General features: G+C 36.8%; 1 protein-coding gene across 2 annotated transcripts; it reads left to right on the top strand.

The window, feature by feature from the left end:
* Positions 1-2,343: 2,343 nt before the first annotated feature.
* hapln1a (hyaluronan and proteoglycan link protein 1a) lies at positions 2,344-9,217 on the top strand. Of its 2 annotated transcripts, none has more exons than XM_058776535.1 (4): positions 2,344-2,569; positions 6,169-6,498; positions 7,212-7,538; positions 7,633-9,217. In XM_058776535.1, the coding sequence occupies exons 1-4, from the start codon at positions 2,506-2,508 to the stop codon at positions 7,920-7,922; spliced, it is 1,011 nt and encodes a 336-aa protein (XP_058632518.1). In that variant the 5' UTR covers positions 2,344-2,505; the 3' UTR covers positions 7,923-9,217. The 2 variants fall into 2 exon arrangements, with proteins under 2 accessions (XP_058632518.1, XP_058632519.1); XM_058776536.1 differs by having other exon boundaries at positions 7,236-7,538.
* The last annotated feature ends 3,184 nt before the right edge of the window (positions 9,218-12,401 follow it).

Here is a 12,401-nt window from a genome sequence, read left to right on the forward strand (position 1 = left end):
TCAAATTTTAATAGGTAATATTTTGACCACACTCTTGATCACAAGAGCACTGCCAAAGTGGTTCAAACCACTAATATACTCAATCTTCTGTCGCCTATTATATCTATGATAAGTATTTACTAAAAAAAAGTAAAAATGATAGGCCTGGCCAGCATTCACTTTCATTGTATGGAAAAGAGCAAGTTTGACATTCTGCAATAAATGTCTCATTTTGTGTTTTGTAAAAGAAAAGAAAAAAAGTCTGAGGGTGAGTAATTGATTTTTGTTTGAACTTTTCCTTCAGCGTGAGGTGAGTAGCATGCGTCATCTATTAAACACTGGGAGGCTTGTTTGGTAGGTGTTGCTGTAAAAGCTTGTGTTTTTATTATGTAGCCATCACTAGGCAGAATTAGGGGAATTTCAAAACTGAAAAACTGAGTTCTTGGTGAATCTACTGAATAAACCCAAATGAACTGTATAGTTGCATGTACCATAAATGCTCCAGATGTGCACTATGGCTTATAGACACATACTGTGCAGTACAACCAGACATAGTTTCAACTCCCTAGCCTAACTTTCATAATGAAACAGAGAAGATGGATTTAGGCCAGGATTAAGCTATATACTCTTTGTCTTTAATAGAGATAACAAAATCCTTTTATTGGACATAATATCCTGATTTCCTTTGTTCACTGACTTTAACAGGACATTCAAAGACCTGTACAGTATATTTTAAAGCTTTTGTTCTCTTTTGCCATTGTACACTTGTAAGTCATACATTTTAGCAGTGAATTTTACCAACAAAAACCTGTTTTCTTTTAACTTAACAACTCAAAACTACACCGTGTCACATTTTTAGCCAAATGGCCTCAGTTTCCTGAATTAACCAGTAAAGAGCAAGCAGTCAAACTGCCCGGACTAGCTTTCATAACCACAATGATTATTTCAGCAATTTGGTTCTTTTGTTTTTAAGTATTTGGAACAAAATAATGAGCAACTCGTGACATCATCTGGTGTAATCAAATTAGTAAGTGTTTAAGACCCACATTATTACCATTCAGTACGTAAGTGCAAACCTATGAAACATAAATGAAAATGAGTCATCCTCACTGAGGTGAGATTTCCAGTCAGTCATGCTCCAATCCAGAGACCCTTCCTCATTTTCCATAGTTTTTGTGTAAATCAGTCACTGTGACGGTATTGGCATAAAGGCCCATGTCTTCTGTATGCTTTTTTTTCAGGGTGGGGAACATATGACTCCATGGAGCTTTCGTCTACACGACGAGGCCCTGTGGGGATGGAGCAAACCTTTCTCACCTACAGTCTGTAAATCACAGCTGAAATAACTGTGATGGGGCTTAAAACATCATCTGCGTTGAACAGGTTACTCCCTTTCACCATCCCTCCATTGGGACCACTAGGAAAACATCCTGATAGACCACACATTCTCCTTCCACATCCTCATCATATCTCTCCGATGATAATGAGGCCTTTTTAGGGTCCAGACACACTTTAGTTTAGGTGAAGTGGGTCATATCTTTACCACCTTATCAATACAAGCGTCCATTAGTAATCTGAAAAGAGGGTTATGCTAGGTGAAGAAGAGTTTTCAAGAGGAACCGAGGAGAGGGGCAGATGGGAAGATGGGTGTTTGCTGGATTTCTTGGTTGATCATAAATCTGTCTGGCAGGCTTTGATGTAAAACATCATAACACAGCAGGTACAAGCAAATGAAAAATTTGCTCTTGACATGTATTACAAGCCGGTGGAGAGGTTGTGTAATTCTGCATTTGGAGAGCATATGAACGGTGTTCAATGTTTTGAATTGATATATTCTTAGTGGGGAGTCCATTGTTTCCAGTGAGACATTATCATTATTGGACAGATTTGCTTTGAAGTACCTAGACTACATGTTGAGAAAGAAATATTTAAAGTGGTTTTCTGATACAACTTCACTATTCGATAAGGTTTATAAATAACTATAAAAATGTAAACCGCCAACATTTTTGGAGTTCCTAAAATGTATTTAAACCAGCATATTGTGTCACATAGTCCTTTGTTAGGTTTAAATACTATTTCCAGTCTTTAAAGCTCCCTTTTCTGATTTTAAAGACATTTTTAAATAATGCAGCTAGCGCAAACAACACATTGTAGTCCACACATCTACCCCTTAAATCTAAACGGAGAGCCACGCATGGCAAAAAGGGAAGCTGTTATTAAATGAGGGAGTCCACACACACACAAAACGTAGGGTGATGGGCTTCATCTCTCTCTAAGGGGAGGGGGAGTGGCCACAATTGGCCAAGGCTTCAATATAAGCCTTTTGTATGGACCTCTGAGGAGCCCAATCTTTCTTGTGGCACAACTACCAACACCTACACCTCTTCATCGACAACAAAGGGGAAGAAAATATTTTTCCATACTCCTTCCAGATTTCTAACCTGATTGTGTTTTTTTCTTTTCCCTGTTTTTGTTCATTTGCTTTTCTAGTCAGAAGGCCTTTAGGCAAAGAACAAAAAAGACAAGATGATCGCTCTGTTTTCCTTGACATTGTTGGTCTTTGCAAGCAGTCTGCATGTCGAAGCACAAGGTAAGAACCACTTCTGATTCCCTCATGCATGAATGAATGAATGAATGAATGAAATTACGGTTCAACATGCACATTTCTTTTTCTGTGTGGTAGATAAATGTAATACTGAATGACTGCACAGCATAAATTGTAAAAAGTGGGTATTATTTATTGTTTATTAAACCATCAGATGCTAATAAGAATGAGGAATAATAATTTTTTCAATGCTATTGTGATGCAGACACAATGAACCAGATTTTAATTTTAATATTCCACTATTCATGTCTAAAAGACTCCTCCCAATATGCACATGCACACACGCCCAAAAAGATTCAGCTCACCACAGTCTTTCATAAGCTCTAAATCATGTGCTGCAGGTAAAAAGCAGTTGTTTAACAGTTGTTGACAGATAGCGGGGAATGTGAGCCGTCACCGAACTGACTGTGAAAAGTGGCTCTGCTGATCACATCTGAGTGCAGATCTAATACCTTTCTTTGAGGGTAAATGCAAGATTGGCTTCTGATGGCCAGTGATGTCAGGATCATATTGGTAGCACACAGTGGACCTTTATATTGCCAGTATGCAGCTGTATGGATGTTGCTAAATCCTCTGAATTTACACTGATCCTACTGAGTGTATGCATTTGACAGGAGCTACAGTAAGATTAACAGACCTTGAAAATGTAAAGAGCCCCTTACTGAATGCAGTCCTTTTCCTTCTGAGGTAATGGTCTGTAAAGTGATGGGTTTGCATGGATTGGGCTGGGCTGGGGCTGATGGAGAAGAGGTGGGGACCAGAGGAAGGATTGAAAGTTTTGTATGGTTTTGGGGCTCTTAGAGACTGCTCAAGATCTCAAGGCTCAAGATGGGCCTGATTCACAGAGGCTCTGTTCAAGACATAATGCAGCCATTAGTCAGGCATGGTTGAGTAGGGGGTATGTGAAAAAGAAAGAGCATAAAGAGGATGGCTTTGTGTGTGATGGGTGAGAGAAAAGGGGAGATAGAGAAGGAGAGACATTCAAATAAACTGACTGTAATGCATACAGAGAGAGAGAGAGAGAGAGAGAGACAGAGCCTTAATGTCAGAGCACAAATAGGATGGTTATGATGGAGGGAGCCCCATCCAGTTGAGTGCAATAATTCATGCTTATAACTCATACTGACCTCTGCTTGCTCAGCAAAGTGTAGGAAGTGAAGTTTAGCCATGAAGACTGACTGTGAGGGAACGATTCCATATGACACTTGTATACACAGATGTGAAGCCCTAATCAGTGTGTGTCCATGCATTTAGACTTGTGTACCTCACACAGAACATCATTTTGTATCATTTAAAAAAAAATTATTACTACTACTACTACTACTGCTACATCATTAAACCAAATTGCTGAGTTCTTAAAGGGTAGGAAAGAGGTACTTAAATATTTAAACTGCTCTAGCACTTTATTCTGATGCTCTAGAGTAAACACTTTCCTTGTGTTTGCTTGCATGAGAAGGGTGGGTGGAGATGGGGGATGGGGGTATAATGGGGACTGGTGGGAGTTGGGTATATGGAGAACATTATCGGTTAGTGGGTTTGGGTTGATATTTGAGAGTTGTACAAAATTGGCACAAAATCTCACCAACAATGATGGATTCTGCTAACAAAGAGATGTGGAGACCAAATCCAAAAAGCCTAGTAATAAGTTTGCAAAATTGGTAGCTGCTGTCACTGAAAGGTGTACTTAATCATTTCTTTTCTGAGAGATGTTTCATCTGTTCCTTCTGGTTCCAGCTTGTAACTTTGGCACCCTGTCTCCTAAGTGAGAGTATATTAGGAAGAACGTGAAAGAGAGAGTGCATGACTCACAGTGAAGTGTAAAAAGGGATCAGATGTATGGTGTTAATGATTGTAAGGACAGTAGCGCTCAGTTTTAATTACTTCTAGAAAAAGAGAAGTATCTCTCATCAGCTGGTCATAATCTGAATGACGTGCTATATAATTAAAGGTGGAAGCAGTACAGTTTAACACAGCTTCTGATCCATGAAACATTCAGATATTAAAACCATGTGTATTTATTCTGAGCACAGGTTAGGCACATTTTGCTACATCTGGAAAGTCTCCAGCTCAGCTGAGTGAGGTGTAATAGTGGACTAAGGTAAGGGAAGTGGTTTGAAGCAGAAGGAAGAAAGTCACGAGTGCCTGCTAATGAGTCCCATGTTTGTCTCAAACATGTGCGAAAGGTTTTCCTGCGGACACACTGCATCTGAATGTTAAGGTTAGAACATGCTGGTCAGAAGCACAAAAGTCTAAGGCTAAGAACTGCTCTGCGGAAGTCACAGGCCAGAAGACAATTTGATTGAAGAAACTGTACATAAACTTGTACCTAAAATGTACTTTTCAGATCAAGAGCTCAGATCAGAGGATACTTGAATATCGACATTAGATCATTAATGTTATGCAAGGAATGAATTATCATTATGGTAAAATTAAAGATTGTGTAGAGAAATGGAGAAACAGAATGATGGGATTCATTGAAAGTTGTTGTTTGGTAACACTTTACAATAAGGTTCAATCCAATCACATTAATGCATAAGATTTTTACATTATATACTTACGGTAAGAAGATTTTGAATGTTTTCAAAGAAGTTTCTTATGCTCATCAAGGCTGCATTTTTTTCATTAAAAACACGGTAAAAACAGTAATATTGTGAAATAATATTGCAGTTTAAAATGAGTGTTGTCTTTTTTCAAATATATTTAAAATGTAATTCATTCATGGGATGGAAAAGCTGAATTTTCAGCAGCCATTACTCTGGTCTTCGGGGTCACATAATTCAAATCATGGTATTATATTAATTTGGAAACATTTTGTATTATTATCACAGTTGAAAACGTGCTGTGGAAACCATGATATAGTTTTTGATTAATAGAGAGTTTTTAAAAAGAGCAGCATTTGAAATATAAATCTATTTAACATTAATTTATTGTCCTTGCTTTACAAAAGTTTTAGTTTTATTTTCTTCTTTTTTTTAAAAAAAAAAGGGGGTACATAATTTGGCAAAACACATCTGTAGACAGTTTAAACTATTGGGAAAATGAGAGACAGAATGGTGCCTTAAGCTAAATCTAATCATGTCTGCTGTGCAGTCGACACTTTGATGGTGAAGTATAGCCAGCCAGGAGAACTCTTGGGTCGGTTTTAGTTTCCTTGCTATCCATCAAATGTTCCAGCAAGAGCTGTGATGGACTGGGGCCTCCAAGACTCAAACAGAGATCAGGAAACATCTCAAGGAGCTTAATGAGACAATTATGCCCCTAACCATAAGCAGACATAGCAACTACTACCAGAGATATAGACACAGCATCTGTGAGCAAAAAGTTGAGCTTTAAGGAGGGAACATTTGTCTTCATTGACACAAAATGGGGAAAATGGTGTCTGTGGTTCCCCAGTGTGTGTGCAAGCACACCATCTGATTCCAGTGAATCATAATTAGATTATTTCTTCAGCTAAGATTTGTGTGGTGCTGTGTTTCTTTCTTTTGTGACTACTGCAGGCTTCTTCACATCTTTAAGTAGACCTAATGTGTGGTTTCAATACAAAGAAACCATTGTTATGGAAATCTCCTTTTGTTTTATTTCAGATAGTGGATCAAGGATCAAGGTCTACGCCAACAGAGGTGACAATATCACTCTGCCCTGCAGACTGGAGGGTCTGTCCAGTTTGTTCGGAAACAGAATCAAGTGGACCAAACTTGAGGATGACTCTACAGAAACCGATGTGTTCATCTCCATGGGGCTTCACCAGAGAAGCTACGGAAATTTCCAGAACCGCGTTTACATGTTGGAGATGGATGACAACGATGCTACTTTAGTTGTTACAAACCTAGATCTGAACGACTATGGCACATACAAATGTGAGATCATCAATGGTATGAACGACAAGACTGTTGAAGTGGACCTTGAATTGCAAGGTAACTTTATTGTTTCATGATATCATATAAAAGTTAGCATTTCACCTGTAACATTTTTTTTCAATTTAGCATGCTCTTCTCATCCAAAGTGACTTACTAAAGAAAAAAATAAACTTTATAAATAGCCAAATAGAGATAAAACAGTGGAGATTTTCCATATATGTCTCTGTTTTTGGCATATATGCACTGGCTGTATTCTGAAACACATTGCCATTGCTGTATAAACATATTTCATTCCCTTTCTACAGTTCAGAAGTCAGGCAAACAGTCTTAGACATAAGCACTTGAAATGTGAAGACACTCTTCTTTCAACACTTTTTTTTGCCACTTATCATTTGCTCATTCTCCAGTAATATCCTGTAATTCGTGCTCTTGGCCAAGACCACCATTGCAGACTTGGCTCCAGAGAAACAATGGGGATCTTTACACAGAAATGTGAGGTGCATGAGCATAATGAAACAGGCTGGCACAACTAGTCATTGTTAACCTTGGAACAATGGAGTCTAAGATTGAAAAGCCTGAACCCTGCAAGTAATTTTCTCTTTCTTAGAATTGACACCGTACCACATAAATCTTTTCAACTAAGCAGGGAGGCTCTTAGAAAACTAAAACTTAGGGTTTTACTAATATAATTCTTATTCGTTCAGTGGGGTGGTCCTAAAATATGTTCATCAAACCAGCCTGATGTTAAACTCAGTTGAACTTTTCCTTAGGGGAAGATTCACTTTCTTTCACAGGGGTTGTTTTCCCATACTCCCCTCGTCTGGGGCGGTACAACCTCAACTTCCAAGACGCAGAGGCCGCATGTTTGGAGCAGGACGCTGTGGTCGCCTCCTTCGAGCAGCTCTATGAGGAATGGAGAAATGGGATGGATTGGTGCAATGCCGGCTGGCTCAATGACGGAACCGTGCAGTATCCCATCACCAAACCCAGAGAGCCCTGCGGAGGCGCGAGGACCTCAGCCGGACTGAGAACCTATGGCCGACAAGACAAGTCCAACAAACGCTATGATGTGTTCTGCTTCACAGCCAGCCTTAAAGGTGAGTTAAACCATTCAATTCTAGCATAAAATGGAGCATAACGTTTAGTAGTGTCTGTGTCCACAACCCTGAAACTCTTTGGTTCACATCACAGGACGCTTTTACTACTTGATCCAGCCCAAGAGGCTGAACTTTGATGAGGCTGTTGACGCGTGTAAGAGAGATGGAGCTGAGATCGCGAAGGTGGGCCATATATACGCTGCCTGGAAGCTGCTGGGATACGATCGTTGTGATGCCGGTTGGCTGGCCGACGGTAGCGTTCGTTACCCTATCTCCAGGCCCAGGAACAACTGTAGTCCCACGGAGGCTGCGGTTCGCTTTGTTGGCTTCCCTGACAAAAAGCAGAAGCTGTATGGAGTGTACTGCTACAAACCTCAGCCATGAAGCGCTTCATGTCACGTCGCCAACCAAAGAGCAGCATTACACAGGTTTCTACATCCAAACTTACTAAGGACTTTTTGCATGAACTAGCCATAACTGTGACAATTATAGAAAGGATACTGTAAAAAACAGTTTCATACTGCAACATTCTGAATATTAATATAAACAGTTATTGTACCTATCATTTACAATTTATATAGATTTGTACACCATATGTATAAACAACAAAGCGACGAGAATAACACAAATTGCATTCATGAAGGATATTTAGCTGGAAGGAAAGTTAAAGTCACATCATTTTGATCAAAACCCCTTTTAAATATAAGTGTGTCAAGGATCTCCATTGTGATATTGCAATAACATATTTAAATAATATTGAACAGTATAAACTTGACAGAAAGTTTTTGAAACTTTTGAAACTGAAATACAAAATGGACCTGACACCTTTCTTTTCCTAAAAACTTGTGTGATCTTACTCAAATGCTGATTTCTTTAAAACTATGTATTTTTGGTATTTCACGTGTTGGTGTATTATCCAATGCTCTGAACTGTGATCTTATGTTATCTGTTTGAAATATCAATTGAATGTCTTTGGCCCTTAGTTTTACAATTCTTTATAATAACTATATGAATATACTTTATATTCATCCATTATTTCATTGTAACATTCATTCCTCATGTCTACCCTTTTTAAAAAATGTGTATTTTCTATTTTTCTTATTCTTGTTTAAATGTGTTTGTCCCTGCATATATTTTCACAAGTATTTCATCACAGACAGAGACAGAATTTGACAAACTGCTGATGATGCATTGAACTTCGTTATATGGCAGAGAACTACAAACAGAATTTACACTGAGAGATTCTTTGAGGACCAGTTTTATATTCAACGTTTCACGACTAGCTTGAGCCCAACTGCTTAAGTGTAGATATGAATAAGTCTCAAATGAATGATATTGTAATTCCACTGTTCTCTGCGAAAAGAGGAACAGCACTAAAAGCCATATAGAAAATCGTGTCCAAGTTTGAACAGTAACATTGGAATGTTGTGACTTCAGATAATGAGATCTGTTTACTGATGAACGTAACATCTATTACTTGCCACTTTGTATTGAAATATGTTTATGGGAGGGGAAAATATTCTCCACTTATAACTTTGCTTTGAACTGCAGAAGCCACAGTGCACATAAGTTTGTCTTTTTTATGCACAAAATATCTTTTCTTTTTTGAAAAATCTGAAACGCATTGTATGGTTTATGAATCAAATTTTAAATGAAAAATAAAACCCATAAAAATGAAATGGCTTTTGTTTCATTCTCCATTAAACTGATATTTCTACATTGCCTATAACCATGTATTTTTAAGGTCCAGATGCTGAGAACACAAATGTTTGTTGCAATGTGAATGCCAGCTTGGCTACGCATGGCCTACATTTCCCAACACAAACTATTTAATTAACTTGAAATTAACAACATATTGCATATCTAATAGCCTACTCTGCTGCTTTTAAGAATGATACAAACATTTTCTGCTCTCCATCTATCTAAACTATTATGCATATCCATCGATATGATGAATAATTTCTAAATATGTGTCTATGAGGATGTTTATTAAATTATCTAGAATAGCGCTAGCTATCTCAACTTTATGTCTGAGAAGCCTTAGAAGCATTTGCAGAAAAAGCTTGCTACAATTATGCAATGTTCTGTGACTAATTCAGCCTTTTAAAAAAGGAAATTAATTCCAGTTGTTTAAAAATAAATAAATAAATAATTTCTGCAATGGAAAATGGCAACGTGTTTTCCAAGTCTTAAATGAGAAAACCATCAGTATTAACAAAAATTGACACAGCGGTACCAGCGGCCAAACGCATTCATGTAAAATTAAATATGGCAATGGAACTACAAAAACACAAGGCACATCAAAGTCTATCTCTGTTTGTCCTTCATTACATTGCATAATGTACTTACAAAACTATTATCAACAAAGGAATGCAACTTGACAAGAGATCCCATGCTGTACATTAAGTGCAATATCTAAATGTCATACTAGGAAACAAAATATTCTCTTCCAACAAATTATGCATAAATTATGCTTATATCTCAAGCTCATGGTGGATGTATGATCAACTCAAACAGGTGTCCTAGCAGAATCCTAGAGGTACAAGTGTACCTCATCATAGTTTCTTACTGCCAGTCTTAGTTTTCATTTTAAACTCTTATTTCTACAAGTATTATTTTGTTGTTGTTGTTTTGAGCCTAGAAAATGTGTTTATCTTTCTTTAGAACAAATGCTTGAAAAAGAACCTAGCCAAGAACATATTATAACACAATCCAACCAAAATCATGTCCCAAATCTATGTTCCAAAGTTTAACTTGACCGTAAAAAAAAAAAAAAAAAAAAAAAAGAGGAGAGAACAAACCTTTTTAGGCTTCTTAAGTGTTTGGTTATGTCCTTTTGACTTTTCATCTAGAAACTAAATAAAAGTATCCAAAAAATAGTCTACAAAGGTGTTTTCTTACATTTAAAGGGTAGGCTATTACTGTAATGTGCTGTTTAAAAAATAAAATAAAAAAATGGTATGGTATTATTAATGTTTAAATGAAATTCAGTTTCACAAAACATAATTTACAGTAATGATATCTCCTAGAATTATTCAGGTTCAAGTGTCCTCATGTTAGTGAACCAATACCATCTGGTGGTCAACATTATGCACTGCTGATGACCCACACACTCACTCTAGTTACACTAAACTAGAGTATGTTCGCTTATATCACATTTTAGCTTATTGTTATATAGATTAATATATATTATATTAAATTTTAGATTTGTCAATGTAAAAATATTTCAAATTATGCCCCATATTATTAACTATGTCTACCATTAAGCCCTTGCAATAAGCCGAAATTCACTTCATATCAGAACACAAAAAGACCAGGAATGCAAGTAGAATATAATAAACTTTGTTTACACAGAAGGCATTAAAAACATTCCTTACATTTTTTTTCATTTCAACATTCCAGACAATCAAATTTGACAATAAACAAGTTATACTATAAATATAAAAAGATATGTGCACTTTCGAGAGGGGAAAAAATTATAATAATAATAAAAAATTATAAAAACCGACACAAGTAAACACACAAAAGAAAAGGTCTTAAAGAAAAAAAAATGCTTGGGAATAAACAAATGGATGACCAGTTCAACAAAAATTGCTGTTAAAGCTGTTACTATGAATCCTCTTCTTTTGGTCCATTGATACACCCCAAATGTCATAATGAAATCCATCTAAATTCTGTGAGTTCCAAATGTCATCTATTAGTCACATCACACACTGTCCTCTACACTAATATACTGAACTCTATCAGTGTGCCGTTTGGCCAAGTGAAGTCCTCAGTGTGTTCTATCTCGCTACAACAATGAGAAAACAAGGAGCAGCTCAAGAAATAAATTATAGGCATCTTGTCAAAAAGGCACTCGTTCAAGTCTTTTAAGCATCTCACAAAGTACATTCTCTTTAAAGTAGTTTTAAACTGTCTGAGAAAAACATGAAAGTTGATGAAAATGATGTGAAGTAAGTTTCTTTTGGTTTATAGGTAACTGATGGCGGAATTAAATGTATATGAAACAGATTTGCATTGTAAACACTTGAAAGAAACATCAAACAGAGGAATATAAATAATCTAAAATCTACATGGCTTTTCAATAGCGAATAGCTTAAAATCAATGTATTAAAACGTATTGTGTTGACTTTAAGATATCAAAACCATCCACTGCATTGGATGCAGTTTTTTAATGATATTATTAGCCTTTTTGAACCACAACAAACACTGACTCCATGTGAGCCATTGCTCACTCTCTCTATATAAATATATATTCTTTCACATTCTTATGTACGAGTTCTCATTTGTTCAGTATGCAGCAGGATGTCTGCATACACCTGTGGTTCTTGTAAACTTGAAGAAAGATTGAAAGAATCATATGGCAAAGTGTGTATCAAAATGTACCATTATGTTTAGAAGCTAAAATAGGTTGCACTATTATAGCTCACTTACATCTGGATTGTGAGTTAAAAATTACGAAAGCACTGTGTATTCCCAAAATGAAAGCAGAACAGATGGTGGGCAGGTCAGATAATCTTTTTGTATTTTCAGAGGCCAGCTGAATGTGTCCTTTATGTAGTTCTTAAAAACCATCTCTCTTAAAAAGATAAAAAGCCACCGTTTCATTCCAGTGATATTCCACTTTTTTCTGGTCCTTTTAATAATCATTTCTTTCAGCCAGCAGGCAGATCCGTCATATGCTATCAAAATACATTAAAAGGGATGTGTTAAAATAGCAACTATTGTTGCGTCCAATTGTGTTTTACACCATGGCGATGGTGTCGTCGGGGTCCATCAACAGAATTTTCTGCCAATCTCTTCTGATGACTGCGAAAAACTCTGTATGTTTGATACCGTGCATAGGACCTTTGAAAGTTGGAG

Source organism: Onychostoma macrolepis, chromosome 05, assembly GCF_012432095.1.
Source record: "Onychostoma macrolepis isolate SWU-2019 chromosome 05, ASM1243209v1, whole genome shotgun sequence".
Taxonomy (NCBI): Eukaryota; Metazoa; Chordata; class Actinopteri; order Cypriniformes; family Cyprinidae; genus Onychostoma; species Onychostoma macrolepis.

Bases quoted from the DNA above. Each gene is read 5' to 3' on its own strand.
- hapln1a (XM_058776535.1), top strand. From the start codon at position 2,506: ATGATCGCTCTGTTTTCCTTGACATTGTTGGTCTTTGCAAGCAGTCTG. The intron at 2,570-6,168 runs GTAAGAACCACT...GTTTTATTTCAG, and splicing joins TCTGCATGTCGAAGCACAAG to ATAGTGGATCAAGGATCAAG. The intron at 7,539-7,632 runs GTGAGTTAAACC...TTCACATCACAG, and splicing joins CTTCACAGCCAGCCTTAAAG to GACGCTTTTACTACTTGATC.